The 20,507-nt window shown below is 44.1% G+C and overlaps 2 protein-coding genes across 4 annotated transcripts in view; both read left to right on the top strand.

Annotated features, from left to right (window-relative positions):
- PDLIM5 (PDZ and LIM domain 5) overlaps positions 1 to 20,062 on the top strand; it is a 148,982-nt gene extending 128,920 nt beyond the window's left edge. For all 3 annotated transcript variants that reach the window (XM_066574028.1, XM_066574027.1, XM_066574026.1), the window contains 3 exons: positions 5,814 to 5,934; positions 7,456 to 7,571; positions 9,753 to 20,062. In XM_066574028.1, the coding sequence (XP_066430125.1) occupies positions 5,814 to 5,934; positions 7,456 to 7,571; positions 9,753 to 9,842 (327 nt within the window). In that variant the 3' untranslated portion in view covers positions 9,843 to 20,062. The remainder of the gene's footprint in view (positions 1 to 5,813; positions 5,935 to 7,455; positions 7,572 to 9,752) is intronic.
- Positions 68 to 5,807, top strand: LOC136572971 (uncharacterized). Its single transcript, XM_066574025.1, has 2 exons — positions 68 to 3,040; positions 4,247 to 5,807. The coding sequence occupies exons 1-2, from the start codon at positions 574 to 576 to the stop codon at positions 4,273 to 4,275; spliced, it is 2,496 nt and encodes an 831-aa protein (XP_066430122.1). The 5' UTR covers positions 68 to 573; the 3' UTR covers positions 4,276 to 5,807.
- Positions 20,063 to 20,507: the final 445 nt, after the last annotated feature.

The following is a 20,507-nucleotide window of genomic DNA, read 5'->3' as shown; positions in this document are numbered from 1 at the left end:
GGCAGCAGCGGCTGAGCGGGTATGCCAGCGAGGGGGGGGGGGAGAGCGCGCGGCGCGGGCCGACTGACGCGCTCCATCCGACATCCCCGGACATCAATGCGTCCTCCTCAGAGCCCCGACGTAGAGTGTATCCCCCGGGTCCGGCGCGGCGGCATGACGTCAGCACGGCCGCGTCACGGGGGGGGCGGGGCCTCGAGGAAAAAGGCGCCAAATTTAAAAATAAAAATAAAAAAAAAAGAGAAAAGCAGGATATTCCCCACATGTCTGCGGTCTGCACCTAAGTAAAGATGTCGGCCAGAGAAGACGCGGAGAGCAGCCTGCTGGTGAGTAGAGCCTCCGGGGGTCTTACACCAGGGGTAAGGAAGGGATCAGGTGCTGGAAAACCCCCCTTTTGCTGTCTCCGTCTTTTAGGACAGAGAAGCACAAAAGGGCAGAGAGGCCAAGAAGCGCGTGCGCAAGTGCCCAGTCTGCCTGCGGCGACTGGACGAGGGACACACCAAACCCTTATGCGCAGACTGCACAGAGAAAGTGGTCCGTGAGGAAGGCCCCTCGGGCATATCGGACATCCGAGCTATGATCCGCGAGGAGATCGAGGCCTCTCTCTCGTCTCTTTCCGTTCCGCCCCCCACGAAAAGGGTAAGGCGGTCACGGATAGAAGAATCAGACTCTGAGGAAGGGTTCTTAGAAGATTCCCCCTCAGAATCCATACCGCCCATGGAAGACACGAGGAAGTACTTCTTCGCATCGGCGGATCTGGGGCAGCTACTAACAGCGGTCCGTCACACCATGCAGGTAGAGGAACAGACGCCGCAGCAGCCATCCTTCCAGGATACCCTGTTCCGGGGACTCATACCGCAGCCCAAACCATCATTCCCGGTCAATGATATCCTAAAACAGCTTATCTTGACCGAGTGGAAACAGGCAGAACATAAGTTTTTCCTGTCTAAGGAGTTTAAAGAGCGTATGGTCTTCACCCCGGAAGACATTGAGTTCCTGGACACCGTCCCGAAAGTGGATTTGGCGGTCGCCAGGGTCTCAAAGAAGGCTGCCCTCCCCTTTGAGGACATCTCCCAATTGCGGGACCCACTGGATTCTCGAGTGGATTCGGCAATGAAGAGGGCCTGGGAGTCGGCGGCCCTCACCATGAAAACCAACATTACGGCCACGTCGGTAGCGAGATCCATGACGGTCTGGTTAGACCAACTCCAGGCACTGGTCTCGCAAAGGGGTTCGAGGGAATATATCTCCAACTGCCTTCCCCTCCTCCAACAGGCCACCGGCTTCCTGGCGGACGCCTCGATGGAGTCAGTAAGGTTCGGGGCCCGTTCGGCGGCACTTTCGAACACAGCCAGGAGGGCCGTCTGGGTAAAAGCCTGGACAGGGGACAATGCCTCAAAGAACAGGCTTTGCTCCTTGCCCTTCCAAGGACACCGCATCTTCGGACCTTCCCTGGATACACTCCTGGAGAAGGCTTCAGACAAAAGTCAGGGACTACCAGCAGAGAGACCCGTCAAGCGGCCTTCCTCCTCCTACCCTCCTCCCTTTGTTCCCCCAAGAACATACAGGGGGAAGGGGAAAACCGGACGCTGGTCTTACCCCAAAGGCGGAAAGGGTGAGAATCCGCCCATCGGGATCCGGCAGGTGGGGGGCAGACTTAGGGGGTTCGCCAATAAATGGAGCGAAATAACCTCCAATCCCTGGGCCCTACGCCTGGTCTCAGAGGGCTATAGAATTGAGTTTTCCGCCCCCCCTCCCCGGAGGTTCGTGGTTACCCCCTGCCAGTCACCCGCGTCGGCCCGGGCCCTCCAGTCGGGGGTACGGGACCTACTATCCCTGGGGGCCATTATCCCGGTTCCCGCAGAAGAACGGTTCAAAGGGTGCTACTCCCCCTTGTTTCTTATTAAGAAGCCTAACGGGGCCTACAGAATTATAATCAACCTGAAATACCTGAATAAATCTATAACATACCGAAGATTCAAAATGGAGTCAGTAAGATCGGCGATCCCCCTAATCGCACCAGATAGCATCATGGCCACGGTGGACTTAAAAGACGCCTATTATCATATTCCCATACACTCAGACTCCCAGCAGTTTCTTCGATTCGCCCTGGTGATAGAAGGGTCAGTCTCGCATTACCAATTCACATGCCTGCCGTTCGGGATTTCCTCCGCACCTCGGGTATTCTCCAAACTAGTATTGGAGATGGTAGCAGCACTAAGGACGGACAAAGTACTAATTGTCCCATACCTCGACGATTTCCTGCTTATAGCAGGATCATCTTCGGAACTCCAGCACCGGGTCAACCTCACCCTCCACCTGTTCGAGTCGCTAGGTTGGATCATTAACTTCGACAAATCCAGTCTTCAGCCCGAACAAAGGAAAAAGTTCCTGGGGGTTATCCTGGACTCACACCACCAGTGCTCTTCCCTCCCGCTAGAAAAGCAAAAAACGATCCAAGACAAAAGCCGGGCACTTTCGTTAGCCTCCCAAGTCTCCCTTAGGAGAGGCATGAGGGTCCTCGGTCTCATGACAGCCTGTATTGGAGTAGTCCCGTGGGCCCAGTTACATGGTAGAACTCTCCAGGACTTTATCCTGAGCAACTGGGACAAATCACCAGCTTCCCTGGATCAGGAAGTCACCCTTACTCATAAAGTAAGGTCCTTCTTGGGGTGGTGGACGTCTATCTCCAACCTCGCCAGGTCCACAAGTTGGGACCCGGCATCCCCAGTATCCATCTTCACTGACGCGAGCGCAACTGGCTGGGGGGCCCACTTAGGCTGTCACTATGTCCAGGGGGGCTGGAACCAGAAAGAAGCCACTCAATCCTCCAATTACAAGGAGCTTTGCGCGGTCTGGAGGGCCATCCGTGACCTCGAGACAGAGATCGGGGGTAGACCCATTAAGATATTTTCGGATAACATAACAACTGTGTCCCTCATTCGCCACCAGGGATCCACGCGGAACCCCCGACCTACAAGACCTGACGGCGAAAGTGCTCGGGTGGATAGAGCAGCGGATGCCTTCCGTTTCAGCGTTCCACGTAAGGGGCCCAGAGAATGCCATGGCAGACTACCTCAGCCGCAGGAGGATAGACCCTGGGGAGTGGGCGCTACATCCAGAGGCATTCCAATTGATTACGGAAAGATGGGGGACTCCAAAGGTGGACTTGTTTGCCTCTCGGGAGAACAACAAGTGTCCCCGGTTCTTTTCCAGGGGGGCAGACGGGGGCTCCCTGGGAATAGACGCACTATCCCAAGCGTGGGAATGGGACCTGACATACGCCTTCCCACCTATCCCCCTGATCCCTCGGGTTCTAAAGAAGATCCAGGGGTCCCCGGGCTCCGTTATCCTGGTGGCCCCGTTCTGGCCCAAGAGACCTTGGTTCCCGCTCCTGGCCGCTCTATCAACACAGGAGCCCCTACATCTGCCGTGGAGAGACGACCTCCTACAACAGGGTCCCCTGATTTGCCCAAAAGCCCGACAGTTCAGACTAGCGGCCTGGAAGCTGTGCGGGTAAAATACCTGAACCAGGGCCTATCAGGGAGGGTGACCACCACCTTATGTGAGAGCCTCAAAGAGTCCACCAGGAACATATACACCAGGGTGTGGGACGCCTTCTCTAGGTGGTTGGGGCACAGTATTCACGACCTCCAACAACCAGACATTAATAAGATTCTAGAGTATTCACCTTCAGGATGGTCTGGACATGGGCCTAAAACCTGGTACCCTTAAGGTCCAGGTGGCTGCCCTGGGAGCCTTCTTTGACTTCCCTTTAGGCGACCATAGGCTAGTCAAAAAATACCTTAAAGGAGCAGTCAGACTCCACCCCTTTATAAGAAGAACCATGCCCCCATGGGACCTGAATCTGGTTTTACAGGCCCTTTGCGCACACCCCTTCGAGCCCCTGGAAGAACTCTCAGTTAAGACCCTCTCATATAAGGTTGCCTTCCTAGTGGCCATTACATCCGCCAGGCGGATCGGGGAAATCCAAGCCCTCTCTATAAAAACCCCATATATGACCATCTTCCCGGACAAGATAGAGTTTAGGCCCGACCCCTTCTTTCAACCGAAAGTCCTCACGGACTTTCACAGAGAGCAAAGAATAGTACTTCCCTCCTTCTGCCAGGAACCCCGTAACACTACGGAACAGAAGTTCCATAACCTAGACGTGAGACGAGCAGTTCTGAAGTACTTAGAGGTCTCACATACTTTTAGGAAATCTAATAACCTGTTTATTCAATTTCAGGGTCCACGCAGAGGAGGGGCCGCTACTAAGGACTCCCTAGCGCGGTGGGTCAGGAGGGCCATAGAAGAGGCATACAGATCCCAAGGGATCCCACTCCCGGGCGAAGTTAGAGCCCATTCTACTAGGGCGGTCACCTGTTCCTGGGCGGAGAGAGCCCAGGCGACAACCGACCAGATCGGCAGAGCCGCCACATGGTCAAGCACCCATACCTTTGTAAAACACGATCGTCTGGACGTGGGGGCCAGCCGGGACACGGCCTTTGGGCGGAAAGTTCTGCAGGCAGTGGTCCCTCCCTAAAGCCCTTGGTTGTTGGTATTCCTCCATGTGTATGCTGTCAGGATGACGAGGGGAAGACAGGAATTAGGTTTACCTGTTAATTCCTTTTCTTGAAGTCATCCTGACAGCATAGGGGCTTTTCCCTCCCTTCAGTTATTCTTCTCTACGTGAAGTAACGTATTGTACTATGGTTTCGGTATTAAAAATGAGTGATTAAGCAAAGCCGGGTCACTGTAGTTATTTGGTACACACTGGTGAGCCGGTGGCGGGAGGTGCCTTTTGTATGTTTTTCCGCTTCCTGTCCCAACAGGGGTCCAGTGGACATCCTCCATGTGTATGCTGTCAGGATGACTTCAAGAAAAGGAATTAACAGGTAAACCTAATTCCTGTCTTTACCCGCGTTTTGGTGCATTTTTGTGCACGTGTGCATGCCGTAATTTATGCGCAAAAAAATGGATGGGTCGGTGGTCCCCAGAGGCTCTTGCATGGTGTTTACAACTTCCTTCTTTCTTTTTTCTTTAACTTCCTTCACATGTCTACTTGCAACATGCATAAAAAGTTGCAAATATGCGAAGTAACTGCAAAGCAAACATAGAGAACAATAAAACGCAGAAAAATAGAACATGCTACAATTTTTTATTTTTTTGCAGCAGCAGTTATTTAGCTTTTTTTTAAGACAACCATACCAGGATATACTGTGTCATTTTTTTTTTTACATTTTTTCAAAGGAACCCGCCACCAGGTAAACTAAGATTTAGTGCTCATATGGCAGGTTCCGGCTGTACGATCTGCGCTAACATTTGGATTGGGCCGCCGGGTAAGTATTAGAAGTACCTCCCCGGACTCGGGCAGCGTACCATATGAGCACCATAACTTAGTTTCTGGCTCTCATACCTGGTGATGGGTTCCCTTTAAACCGTCCTACATTCTGAAGGTTAACCTTTTCATCAGTCATTAATATATCTTGATTGCAGCATAGCGCTTGTATCTCTTATTGAAGCGTCGTACCGTGGCACCTGTACATCATGGCACCTTGAAAATCATACATGTATTGATCCAGAAAATTAATCTGCAGAATTATCAGAAATGAACACTTTTTGAAAATGAAGCATCAGCTCGGCTGTGGATGCTTCAATTATTAATTAGCTTCTCATGTAACGAGTTCTTGAGACTCAGAAATGAAAGCTGAGCATTTTTCCTGTAATATAGCAAGTTCAGAACAAAATAACCTCCTGTCCGCCATTTATATCCAAATCATTTATTGATCACTGCTTTCTTTTGACTGTGGCAGGAAGTCATCAATGCTCTAAAGCAGACCTGGCATGTCTCCTGTTTTGTGTGTGTGGCCTGTCAAACTCCTATCCGGAACAGTGTCTTCCATTTGGAAGATGGAGACCCTTACTGTGAGGCAGGTACGTATCTGTCGGAGAGGAAACCCTCAACTACTTTTTTAAGACCAAGTTGGTATGCAAACACAAAGACTGAATAACTTGCATGTGTGTTGCTTATTTATTGGGTATAATCCCATTTAATGTGTGTTTGGTTTTCCAATCTCAAGAACATTCAGATTCACTTTTGGGGACAAGTTTGATTTCTTGCTGTTTTTTTCCTTTTAACTAAAGCACTTTTTAAGCTCCTTAAGAAAGCCATTTTTTCGTTAAATGTCTTCGTGAAATGCTACAAATATAAACCTTTTGGTTTAAAAAATAAAATGAACTCCTAAATGATATTCAGCATGTTATTTGCACTGCCTCTCACTGCAGTGTTTCACCAGATAATCTTACATATTTAGAGTGGAACTTCTGGAATATATACTAGTTTAACATTTGACTTTATATCATCCAATTTCTAAAAAAAAGTTCTGTAACTATGCTGAAAAATAGTAATAGAATAGTATGTTTTTCCCTGAGGATTGTGGGCCCCAATCTGAGTTATTCTCCTCCTTCACTATAGTCATTATTGGTGTAGTGTTGAGGTAGAGCAGAGCTTGTTTCCTGCAGATTGATAGCCCCATGCTATCTGATGACAGTGATTCGACTTCATTGTAAGTGTCTGCATCTTATCATGGCCATTCATGCACTTTCCAGATCACAATCTGCTCATATTCTCTGGATATGCATGCAGTAGTCAGGTTAACATGAGCAGAAAGGCTGTTTCATGTTTTCATATAAAAGTTTTTCTTTACATCTGGACAACCCTTTACGCATGAGAAGACATCTCAAACTTATTGATGGCCTGTCGTTCGGGTAGACGATTGATGGGTGTCTGCCACCCGTTATCCCTGCTGATCAATTGTTTACGAAGTCTGTGTTGTGCTGCATGGAGTTGATCTCTGCAGGAAGCAGGCAGCTCTGTTCCCTCTGTAGTGGACAGGCTTGATATTGCCTGCAATCCCAAGCCTGGCCACTACACTGAAAACAGAGCTGTCTACTTCCTACAGAAATCAGCTCAGTGCACATGCCCAGCAAACAGCTGTTCAGTGGGGTCCCATGCGGCAGACCACTGCTAGTCTACGAATGATGGCCTATCCTAAGGATAGGCCACCACTAGTTTACAACTGGACAAACCTTTGAAGGAATCACTTTTTATTGTTTTTAAGGATATATTCACATATAGCAGAAATGGTGCAGATTCTCCACAGCAGAAAATCTACATCGAAACTATGCCAAGAACCAACCACTTCAAACTCCACACCATTGGTGCAGATTTTGACACTGTTTGCTGTATTCCACAGCACATTTCAACCAAAGAGGGGAATTGCGCCACGGATCCAAGGCAAATTCTACACCAATGGTGTGGTTGTTGACACGGGTTTTGCTGCAGCTTTTGGTGTGGATTTTCTGCTGTGGAGGATCCTCACCAATTCCCTTACGTGTGAGCACACCCTTATACTGCTATTGCTTCTGATTTCTCATTTCTTTTTAATTCTTCAGATTATTATTCCTTGTTTGGTACGATGTGTCATGGATGCGAGTTTCCTATTGAAGCTGGAGACAGATTCCTAGAAGCGCTGGGCAACACCTGGCACAACACTTGCTTTGTGTGCTCTGTGAGTATTGGGGATACTGGTGGCCAAAAATACAGTGTATGTAGTACATTCGCAAGTATGTTAAATGTAATTCGCATATATTGAATTCAAGCCATTTAAAATATGGGAGACTGTACTTCATCTCATTCATTTTATTCCAATCGCTGATTTAGTCATGTGAACTCGAGAAAATGTTTGATCCTCATGGTACACAAGATCATGCCATGAAGAAAATGGCTTGTTTTGTCAGCAACTTTTATTTACTTACATAGTATATTAGGCTGAATGAAGACAATGTCCATCTGTTTAAGCCCATTTCAGCCCCCTTGTTGATCCAGAGTTGATATATCGCAGAGCTGGAGAAGGCATTAGACTTGGGTAAGGGGAAATGCTTACATTTAGAGGACATGCCCCATACTTCTGACCAAAAGCCTTCCAACAAAGAGTAATCCAAAATATGTGTAGCAGTGAACCTTCCTCATTCCTACATCTCTATAATGTGAAGAGGACATTGAATAGTAAAGCAAAGCATGGAACTTCGAGGGCACTGTATACCAATAAGATTATATAAGCTGCTTCATGTATGTTCCTAGCAATGGATGATTTGTGAGTCCGTGTATATAACTGATCCTAAGGAAATACTAATCCAAAATCTATCTCCCCATTAGATAGAAAAACTGGCTCAGACAGCAGGGAAAATAACTAATATTGAGTACAGCTCGGAGAGGGCATGTTGGATAGTGCCCGATGACAAACGTGTACTCTGTTATTGCTCGAGTAAAATTGGTAACCTAGGGCAAGGAAGAAAAGAATTGGCAAACATTGATAACTTGCCAAGTCATGAGGGCACATGGCTCCAAAATATGGGATAGAGTTAATTCAGATGACTGGCTCCCATCTTGAATAAAATGCTCTAAATTTGTCAGATCCAGCACTGGAATATGCAATTTTCTGACCCTGGGGATGATGGTGTGGGTGATCTGCTCTGGGAAACACTAGAGATGCTATTTTCAATGGTGCGTCGATGGTTAGGTAAAAATTCATCCAAGAAGCAGCATAGTTCGAGATCCATGCCAACGCTGAAAAGGAAATGGAAAGGAATAATTGTTCAAGTTTTACCCAGAGTTTGCTGTCCTCGAGTCTGCACCAATCAATAATCCTCAGTCGGTGGGACACGTGGTAGTAAGAAGTTGTTTGGCAAGTTTTCCCTCCCACCCCACCGCCAACTTGTGAATAGAAAAGTATAGATTGAGCAATGTGTGCCAGCTTCCCCTTTTTAGATAAATGTAAATCATCATAGAAAGAATAGTTTTAAGAAAGGAACTTCAGTGTGTCGATTTGGTAGTGCTTGAGAGAAGTATAAAATACAGAGGAGTATGTTCATAAACTTACATGTGATTCATCAGTGTATCATACAGGATTAGATTGTTCATGCTGCCAGACTTGACTCAAAGTATACTGCCACATCATGCCCAAAGAAAGCTGGTACTACCATTTCCCAAATAATGCAGATCTACCAGCAAGGGGGCGCTTTACATCTAGAGGAAAGAAGGTTTCTACATCAACATAGAAGGGGGTTCTTTACTGTAACAGCAGTGAGACTATGGAACTCTGCATAAAGACAAAGTGATGGCTAATTTGATAAAAGTTCAAAAGGGTCTTTCTTGAGCGATCCAATGTTATATGCTATAATCATTAACAACTTCAGATGGTTTGTTGATCTAGGGATTATTCCGATTGCCAGACTTTGAGTCAGGAAGGAATCTCTTTTCCTTTTAAATGGGGAAAATTGGCTTCTACCTCATTGGGGTTCTTTGCCTTCCTCTGGATCAACAGATTGGGAGGAAGGGGGGGGGGGAATAGGCTGAACTAACGGACGTATTTCTTTTTTCGTCCTTGCATACTACGTTACTAAACCCAGATAACGACACAATACGTTGTTCAAGTAATTCCTCCAAATCATTGCTCAAATACGAACATACTAGCCACGAATAATGTCGCCATACCGTAACCAAATACAACTGTGATGCAATACATATAGTGCCGTGTTTTACCTTGCCCAAAGATTCACGACACATTCACATGCATATAAAATACATAACTATATGTAACCTCCATTTCTGTACAGTCACTACATCTTATACTAGCCCGTATGAAGGAACTAATAGTGTGTTAAGTTGTTCTTGTTTTTCTCTCTGCCAGGTATGTTGTGAGAGTTTGGAGGGCCAGACATTCTTTTCGAAGAAGGATAAACCACTATGCAAAAAGCACGCCCATGCCGTTAACATCTGAAGACGGAGCACCACAAATTACCATGACAGTGATATAGCCATTCTAATTAAAATTTGAGGTTTGAGTAGACTACTCTTTATCTGCATAATATATTGTATGAGAAGTCTACATTTTAGACACTTCCAGCATGTGCACGAGGGTATCTGGTACAATCAGTCTGAGTTACCTTAGAATATAGCCATACATTAATTTATTGGAGTCTTTGTAGTACATCAGTGTGGTTAAATCCTGTTCAAAGACAGGTATTGTTCTGAAGCCAAAAATGTCTATTCAGGTCTCTTTCAACATTGTATGTCTTTAATGTAGTTTCTTATAACGATTGCACACACTTGATAAAAGGGAAACCAAACATTTTCTACAGGACTTGCCTGTAATATTTGATGCCTAAATATTCTTTTTTTTTTATATATTTAAAACTTTTTGAATAATAGACTATAATATACATTTTACATGTCTTATTTAAACACTTTAAAACTGATTTATCAGAGATACAGAGCTGGAGGATATATGGTTTTCCGATTAAGTTCTATGTTTTCATAAAAACATGGATGAAAACTAATTGGTGAGGGTCTGACTGCTGGGACCCCGCCGATCCAGAAAACAGTGGACCCTTGTTTCCCTGTTGATCAATGCAGGATTGCTTCTCCCTTTTGCTGTAACGTTGCATTGAATGGACCACTTGCTACGCATTTACAGTCGTGGCTCCACTTATTTCTATGGAGCTCTGGGAAATAGTTGAATACAAAGCGCTTGGCTATCTTTGTGCCCTGTTGAAATGAATTAGGATAAGTATGTGTGGTCTGTTAACTGTGATGTTACAGCAATAGGGAGAAACAGCCCTGCTTTGAGGAATAGGGGAACATGGGTCCCTCATTCTCAGGATCGTCAAGTCCCAGCTTGTTGGACTCTCACCGATTTTTCATAATTTTACCCATTCGGTGGATTGGGTAAAAAACTTGAAAAAACTTTTACTCCCTGGAATACCCCTTTAAAAAACTTTACACGTTAAAATACACAAAAATACCCTAAACTATATATCCACTAGCTTGGTCTCTATCACCTTATCAGATAGGAAAACAGATGATCTAACAAAGCTGTTTTAAAACACTGAATGGGTAAAATAGATTGTTTGATTAAATATTTTGCTTTTTATACTCACAAAACATATCAGGGTAACATCTCAGGAACCAATGGGCAGAGAATGACTGGCACCTTGAAGGGGTTGTCCCACTTCTAGCTGTTTTGCTACAGATAGCTCTATACATTGCGCGGTGGCCTAGATTGGTACCACAGGCTGTGTGTCATTCACTTCAATGGGACTCGGCCTGCAATACCAACCCAGGCCACTGCGCCATCTAGGGAGGAGTCTGCTTCCTCCAGCAAAACAGTTGGACGTGGGGCAACCCCTTTTAAAATGCTGGTGTCCATAAAGTGTTGAATTTGCGTGATAAACATGGTGTTCATGCCAAATGCTTTTCTCAATGCCAAAAGGTTAGGGTGCTAGATGACCATTCACCAGTTTTCTATGTGGACTACCCCTTGTAAAATATTTATATGTACTGTAAATGAATGTTCTCTATATGATCAGGTCTGTGTCACAATTTAGTTTCCGTCTACTGGAGCGGTCCATAGACACATGCCTGGCCAGGATGAAATGTCTTCAGTAGGGATGGGCGAGCATACTCGTTAAGGGCAGATACTCGAGCAAGTAACGTCCTTTTTGAGTACCTGCCTGCTCGTCAGAAACGATTTGGGTGCCGGTAGAGATGGGGAGATCTCCCGCTCGCTCTTCCCCGCTGGCACTCAAATCTTTTCTGATGAGCAGACAGGTACTCGAAAAGGACGTTATTCGCTCGAGTATCTGCCCTTAACGAGTATGCTCGCTTATCTCTAGTCTTCAGCAGAATGAGAATTGCTTATATATCCTGGAATCAAAGTCCTTGTTGGATATGCAGAGCTTTTCAAAACATGCCATCCGTTATCGCCTCTAAATGAAAATGCCTTCCCTAGTGTTAACGAGGTTTGCCTTTTTTACTGCAAAGACCGGACAAACTAATGTATATTACTAACCACACAAAATAGCTCCTAGTCCTCCCCCTGTGCCATAAGACCCATCCTAACACATCCTCCTACTAATGCAGTTCTGGCTTCCCCCAGCTCCTCTTATTATTGTGTGAGATCATACTACTTGGGGTAATTTATTTTCAGATCTCGTAGTCGATAATAGATATGTTTTCTTATAGGTTAGTGGTATACGAGATTAGTAGTTCTTTCAGAATATGCAACACAGACACGGCCATGGTTTACGTATATGAACAAGGGGAAAAGATGACCTGCTTTAGAGTGACAGCACAGTAAGGAGTTTACATTAGTAGCTCACACAGTGCAAATGTTTATTACATAATGATTAAAGAGGGATTAAACACATTTTTGTTCATTCTTTTTCCCTGCTAATAAAGAGATTTGACAAAAAGCACATTTGTGACTATAAGGTTATGTAAATGTATTGAGAGTCTTCAGATATTACATTTTGTCAGCCGGCTGTCAATTACTGGCCTCCCAGGATATAATTATGTTCTGCACTTTAAAGCCCATGTGAGGTAAACTGATATATAACAGCGGTGCTTTCTCAGCAAATCTGTCTAGAAATGATTAATTATTTGCTCTTTTATATAGTTTTAAAATGAGTTTTATAAATTTACCGAACTTAAAAGGAATTTTTACCAAAATGTTTTCCTATGAGGAATGACACTTGGACAAATACAAGAGTATTTAAAGTCACTCCAACGATATGTTTTTGCATGCCTGGCCTGCTTACCTGATTGCTTGTCACACTCTGGAGGTCTTTGGATTCCAGCCACTTCACTGCCCCCTGTCTGATGCTTATCAAACACCATCTTGAGGCTGAGATTTTTTACTTCAGTTTTACGTCAATCCCATGATGCATCCTCACAGCCTCAGCTAAGATTGTACCATTCTGCCTGCTGAGAGGGACATTTTAATTATTACATTCTATAGTCGCCTAAATAAGCTACAGCCTATAAGTATAAGTTAGGAGGGTGAGCTGTGATCTCCTCCATTATTCCTGTGTGATCATATTTAGTTACTGTGACAGAAATACCTGTATCCTCCTGTAAGCTGTTTCAGTGGTAGATCCATATAATAGCTCCACACAGACTGGAAAATTAACTAGAAAATGAATATATAACCCCCAAATGAATCTGAGCTGGTCAGAATTGAGGAAAAAGAGGCCTAGGAGCTTCAGCCAGAAAGGAATAACGAAGGTAACACTAGCTCACTTATATGCACTGGTAGATAACTGCATAAAGAACGAATGAAACAAATCACTGGAGTGGCCCTTTAAATCACATAGTACCGTAGTAATTATCATTAAGTGTTGATGTAAATGAAGGCAAAAACAACCTTATTCTATAGTTGCAAACCGCCTCATAGATGTTTTAATGGAACGATTATCGGCCAAATTCAAACAATCCAGTGTTTTGTTATTTTTTATAACTAGAATCGTTCTGTGTAAAAGCACTTTACATTAGTAGATGTAATTGCACTTCATTCTGGACGCCTGTTCGTCATTCAAGCACTTAGTGGGTGCAGTTGCACTTTAATGCTATGGCTAGCTAGAGAGCCTTTGTTGCCAAGTCTCCTCCGCACCAATTGATATCTAATCAGTATTGGGCTCCTATACTTTACATTACGTGCTAGCTTAGCACTTTTAGCAGATGTTGCCTAGTTTGGACTAAACATTGAACACACATGTACTAATTTTTGCACAGTAGGAGGATTTCTCATATTTGTGATGGAGAATCAAAGGTAACAAAAATGCATATTAATGTGTGTTTTGATTGTTTTGGACCATTCAATGAAATACACAAATTGCAATGTATTTGGATTGTGTATTTTTTCCCCTTTCCATATAATAACCTGTTTCCCCAAAAATAAGACCTACCTCGAAATTGAGCCTTACCCTGATTATTCAGGAGGGCTTGAAATAGAAGACCTACCCCAAAATAAGCCCTAGCTATACTACATAAAATAAAGGAACACTACATTACCTAGCAAGCTTATCCAGGTCCATCCCGCTGGTCCCCGGAGTTCCAGCACGCTTGCTTGCAGTCCTCAGCCACCGACAGAAGATCTCTTACTGCTAACGGGGTTCGTAAACCAATCAATGCAGTGCTTGATGAACCAATGTGATAGCTGTGATTTGATTCTTCGAGAACTAATCAGAGCCATCGTTTCCTGGAGGTGGAGTTTACAAACCCAGTTACCAGGAAGCAAACTTCTGTTTGCGGCTGAGGTCTGCATGCAAGCATGCAGGAACCCTGAAGACCAGCAGGAGGGCCCCGGACCATGCCAGCTAGGTAAGTATAATAAGACATCCCCTGAAAATACGACCTTATGCTTTTTGGGGGGCAAAAACTTTTATTAGACAGGGTCTTATTTTGGGGGAAATACAGTAGTAGTATATACACTACCTCACAGAAAATACCACACTATGAAGAAATACTCGAGGTGAAACAAAATATATTTAAATTTCTGACAATCTTGCAATTGTGCTGGCCAAAGAATCGGATAGACACATTTCAAAGCATGCCTGATTGCCACTGTGTGGGGCCATACATTCTGCTGGAAAATGGTGTTTGATACACCCTGAAGACATGGTAGTATGCTGGATGGTGGCACATCACCAGTATAACGTGTACTATCCAAACACCCCTGATGTGTACTAGAGGTGATGAGATGTTGATGGTATCTCAAACCATCACACCACATTGACTAGCAGTGTGGTGCTCCAAAATGGTGGATGGGTCTGCCACATTGCCTCCAGACCCTCACTCAGTGATCATTATTGCGGAGACAGGATCTTCATTCAGCGCTGAATGCCACGCTACATCATTCTCTATGCCAGATTGCTCTGGAGCTATACCACGGCAAGTGCTCATGACGATGGTGCGGAGTGAGGGGCAGTCTTTTTGCAGTGGATGGCGTGTCGCAAACCTGCCTCAGACAATCTACGCAGAACTCTCATAGCATTGGAGCATCCAAATCTATCCTTATGCTCCGCAGAATGTTGACAGCTGTGGGTTGCGTAGCTGCTGCTGCATGGCACTGAGTGGATTGGTGAGTTGTGGGCTTCATGTCAGGGCTACAGTCCCACTACAGCCATGCACTTTTTACTCTGCTGGGCACTTTCTCCAAATTTGACCCACGGTTGTGGCATCTTGTTGGGTTTGTGCCGCAAAGACCAACTGGCTGTACATAGCCCTATGATGAAAATGCTAGTAAACTTGGCGCTCAGTGGTGTCTCGGAGGTATCTTCACCTTCATCTTTAATCTTTATGCTAAAAACAGAAATGAACGTTTCCATGGGTGTCATGGTATCTTAAGTTTGCTACACAGACAGTTTTTTTTCCCTTTTTATCACAATTCCAGATCACTGGATTAACCCCATATTTACCTGAACATAATCTGAAGACTTGATAGGACTGCTACAAAATCTTTATGGTCTGGCATATTCTCTGTGAGGCAGTGTATTTCATCAGCTTTAGAGAGATCTTATAGGAAACATTTCAAGGGTCATAACCCCTTTAAGTTCAAAATAGTGGGGGAAAAATATCAAGTTTGGCTCTATCCCATAACATTGTCCTTAAGGGCCACCAGCACTTTCATTACTGTGAAAGTCATTACTGTGTGACGTCATTTGACGTTATGTAATCACAAGTTGTGGCACCCAACAGTTAAATCACTAAGGAGAACATGTCACCATGCATGTGTGTGTGTGTAATAAATAAATATACACATACTATAGTTTTCATAGACAGATAAACAATGTAAAAAAGAAAAATAGTACATAGGAGGAGTTTTGTTGCAAAACGTAGCATGCAGATATCCTAGAATGGTAGAGTTGAAAAAGACCTCCGGTGTCATCGGGTCCAACCCCCTGCTCAGTGCATGATTCACTAAATCATCCCAGAAAGATATCTGTCCAGTCTCTGTTCGAAGACTTCCATTGTAGGAGAACTCGTAACCTGTTCCACTCATTGATCACCCTCACTGGTAGAAAGGTTTTTCTAATATCTAATCTGTGTCTCATCCCTTTCAGTTTCATCCCATTGCTTCTAGTCTTCCCTTGTACAAAAGAGAATAGGGCTGATCCCTCTGCACTGTGACCGTCCTTCAGATATTTGTAGACAGCTATTAAGTCTCCTCTTAGCCTTCTTTTTTGCAAGCTAAACATTCACAGACCCTTTAATCGTTCCTCATATGACATGGTTTGCAGACCACTCACCATCTTGGTACCTCTTCTCTGAACTTGCTCCAGTTTGTCTTTTTTTAAATTGGGGTGCCCTAAACTGGACACACTATTCCAGATGAGGTCTGACCAAGGAAGTGGTGTAATCAATGAACTGTCTTGCCACCTGAGGCCATAAGTGGTTCCACCTTTTAACCTGTAAGAAGGCCTTCAGGGGCTACTTGTGTGTATTGGACATCTTTTTCTGCTGCTGTAGAGCTTGTTGACCAGTAGACATGCTTTTACAATGCACTCTAAGAGATGTCGCCCAGTTTGGTAGTGGACACATTTTTGGAATGTGAGAAGCTGGATGATCATATCAATAAATCACCCTGAACTGTTTTAACAAGACTGTAAGGAGGTATTTGGACTAGTGGAGGCATGAGGGCACGCATATAAGACAACCAGGCTCAGGATGCCCTCGACAGACCACCAGTAAAGAGGAGACCCATCTAATTGTTCAACAAGCACAAGCAGCTCCAACTGTTTCATTGTCCTCCATCCAAAGACAGGTGGCACCAATGTTACAGGCCCTTATGCCTGTCAAAACCATTTCAAGGCTTTTGGCTGAAAGACATTTGGTCTCACATCGCCCATTGTGTGTACTTCCTTAGTCACCCACCATTGCCTCCATTTGCAGTGGTGTCATGGGGTGGAACCCAGTTGTCCAACAATGAATCCTGGTTTAGTTTGTGCACTCGCCACCGTGCTCATGTCTGAAGACCTAAGAGTGAGCGCCTCAATCCTGCCTTTGCTGTGAAGTGGCACACTGCCTCCACTGCTGGTGTGATGGTCCTGGGGGGGCCATCACATACAACAGTCGGCCACCCCTAGTAGTGATGCGAGCCACAATGACAGCTCAGCCATATTTTCACGACATCCTGCAGCCATGTGTTGCCTTTCATGGCAGAACTTCCTAGAGGCTTCCAGCAAACATGTATGGGACTATCTGGGATGCCAACTTCGACAGCCTACAGGTTTACCTGATCTAGAGGTTCAGTTACAGCATATATGGAGCAATATTCAGCACGATACCATACAGAACCTGTCTGCCTCCATGCCCACCCATATCCCATCTTTCATTCAAGCTAGAGGCGGCCCAACAAAATAATAGAGCCTCTGTTCGATGGTTAAGTTTTTCACAATAATTATCCTTACTTATATCAATGTTACAATCATGCATAGAACATTTCATTCAGTTCTGACAACTCCTTGATGCTTTATTATATTTTTTCACATTGAGTGTATTTACCCCCCTTAGTAATCCTGTGTCTGGTGTAATGTTGCAAGCCAGCAGTGAGTCATTCATTAAGCATAGTAGTAAAGGTCTGTTGTAATCCTCATACTGCTATAGAGCAATATAATTACCTGCATCAGTTTGAAGTCTGTTCAGCAGCATCTCAGACACTATTATTAGTTTCTATTTAGTCCTTTTTATGAGAGCTGATTATTATGTACAGAGTTTTTAACTTATTTTGCATTATGCAGTATTTACGCCCTGGAGGTAGTTTCACACTGAAGCATAATACGTAAACCATGCTTTATAAGTACATCATGCTTGGCTGCATCATCAGCAAATTTAACAGTCCTTTTCAAACATTTGCCCCCTCTAGTTTGTCAGATGTCTACACTCTCCTTTATGCTCGTGTGAAAATTGCTTACGTAATAATCTTGGCTCTGGTAATACAATGGTCCCTTCATTCAATCGTTGACCCTCTTCATACAAATGATAATTAGATGATTTTACCCATTTTCACTATAGGCTGCAAAAGAAAGTTTCTACACTAGTCTGAACTGTAGCTTGCAGTGCTGACCTCTAGTGGCCAATATGTAAACTGCTATTTTTCATGAACAAAAGAAAAACCCTTTGTGATATAGTTTCTCTTTAGCATTGTGTATAAATAAAGTACAAGGGACAGTACAATGCTTGATATTTTGCCAAATACTCCTCTGTCGTTGATGTGATATTACCATTCTGCCAATCAATGCCTAACGCAATTTAAAAAAAGTTTAATTTTCTGTACACAATGGAAAACTAATTTTTAGAATTTTTTTATGGTGTAAACTTTATGCAATATATACGTTGAGCTTCAATTTTCTAAAGAAACTGAGGTGACTATAAACTATAGTATATTTTCATAATCTTTTTCACTGTGTAAATTGCAAAGTGTGTTCACTTACTAACCAGCATTTATTAAGGTGTCTCCTTTTTTATATAGAGAAATGGTTATAGAGTAGGTGTGGCACGACCATTGTTCTCTAAGTAACTTGTATAACCAACTGCATCAGTGACTATGGCCTGCACTGCCTTCTAGGTTCCCATATCCAGTAGGGGAACCAGTGCCGTATAAAGTCATGTGGTTCTACAGCGCTGGCTTTTAGATATGGGAACCTATGAGAAAGGACTGACACTCGTCTCCTAATGCACAGGTATGAGCAGATGTCTGCACAAAAGCAAAAAAAATTATACTGTATATAAGTGCACACTACTGTGCTAGGATTGTTTTTCTGTATAAAGTACACTTTACTGGGAAACAATACAGGTTGTATTGTTAACGAAGTTTAACTACAAAGGAAATGTAATGCTAATCAGCCAACCTTGGTGCAGGTGCTAGAAATCTACCATGGAGAACTCCTAGGTACACCCTCACATATTGGTGTTGCATGTACAGCAAATATTCCCTATTTATATTGCAGGTTAAATACTCCAATTCCTCAGTGTTTAGTCTGATGTAGTACCTTCTAGGGTGTTTATATATAGGGCACACATCCAGTGCACTTGTTGTTATACGTTGTTTGTATCATCTGGGACATAAAACCTATACAATAATAAAACAGCTATTGACCAGCTAATGAAAACCTCAGTTTTTCTATTAAAATCTTAAATCAGACAGACCTCGGTGAAGAAAGTGTTCCATATAGTTGATATGGCTCCTCTTCTTTAGTTGCCCCCCTTTTTCATTTATATAATGCCTTCTCTGCCTCCTATGAATCTGTGAACAGGGGCTATGAATTTACAATGTGACACAAAACCGTAATCATCTATATAGTAGAAGTGATGGTAAATGACAGCGCTTCCCTGAAAATAAGATCTACCCTGATAATAAGCCCTACCCTGATTTTAGGGGGGAGGTTGGGATTGAGGGGAGATTTGAGATATAAGCCCTTCTTTGAAAATAAGCCTTAGCTACACTAAATTAAAAAAAAAAAAAAAAAGCAATACTCACCTAGCCAGAGGCATCTGGGTCCCTTGCGCTGGACTCTGGCGTTGCGGTAGGCTGCAGTGCAAGCTTCTGCGCTGACAGCAATCTTTTCCTGGTAGCGGGTCTTTGAATACCCCACCTCCAGCAAGTGAGTGCTATGATTGGATCATGAGTGCCACTCGATCATTCACAGACATTGAGTGAATGAGTGAACCACGCTTGTGATCCAATCACAGTACTCGCTTGCTGCAGGCGGAGTATTCAAAGTCTCATTACCAGAAATGCTGTCAGCGCGGAGGACACAGCAGCCTGTCGCAGCGCTGGAGACCAGTGCGAGGTACTGGGACGCCGTTGGCTAGGCGAGTATAGGGCACCCCCCAAAAATAAGACACACTGCCTCTTTTGGGGCAAACATTAATATAAGACAGTGTCTTCTTTGGGGGGGAAACGCTGTAGTGGTTGTGGTGGCATTGGAATAGTATATAGAAACTGGAGATGAACATGTATCTTTAAAACCATGAAATACTTATTGTTGTGTATATCACTTTAATGAGGTTTATTTTTTTCTTTGGCTCCACTCATCTTGTTTGTTCTTGTTTTCCTGTTTGGTACTAGATCTGATTTTTTGGGTGGTGGTGTTTGTGTTTATGGAATCCTGAATTAGTGTGTAAAGCGCACAATACTTCATTAAAAGCTTTGGTGGAACAGCTGGACTTGTGTTTGATTTGCATTAATACAAATATAATCGTGATTATACAGCATGTTTCGTAGTCCCTCCTGGTTTATCTCTGTATAGTTCTTGCAGAAGAGCACGGACAACTTTCTCTCAGCACAAGCACTGGCCATTGTGCAGGTTTTCCTGAAAGCAAATTGTCACTAAGCATAATATTGTGCTGAAAAATCCCTCTAAAATGCTGATCATTGGGGGCCTATTCTTCCTTTTTAACTTGCTTTCTCCTGCTGGTTGTCAAGTGGAGTCTGTCTCTAGTAACAAGAAATAAGGGGAGGGTGTTGTCTCATGGAGCCCATAGAAGTCTATGGCAAGGACGGGGAGGAGGAAGAAATCATGGGTGTCCCTGGTTTGGCTGATACCCAAGTCATTTTTCAAGGTTCTCTTAAAGGGAGTCTGTCAACTCGGGAATGCTATCCAAA

This window comes from Eleutherodactylus coqui, chromosome 7 (genome assembly GCF_035609145.1).
Source record: "Eleutherodactylus coqui strain aEleCoq1 chromosome 7, aEleCoq1.hap1, whole genome shotgun sequence".
Lineage (NCBI taxonomy): Eukaryota > Metazoa > Chordata > Amphibia > Anura > Eleutherodactylidae > Eleutherodactylus > Eleutherodactylus coqui.
The sequence above is the reverse complement of the archived record's forward strand: the minus strand, read 5'-3'. Positions and strand labels throughout refer to the sequence as shown.

What these genes read in the sequence shown, in the direction of transcription:
- LOC136572971 (XM_066574025.1), top strand. Translation starts at nt 574, where the DNA reads ATGATCCGCGAGGAGATCGAGGCCTCTCTCTCGTCTCTTTCCGTTCCG. An exon ending in CTTCCGTTTCAGCGTTCCAC is followed by an intron (nt 3,041 to 4,246) that starts GTAAGGGGCCCA and finishes ATTCAATTTCAG; the next exon opens with GGTCCACGCAGAGGAGGGGC.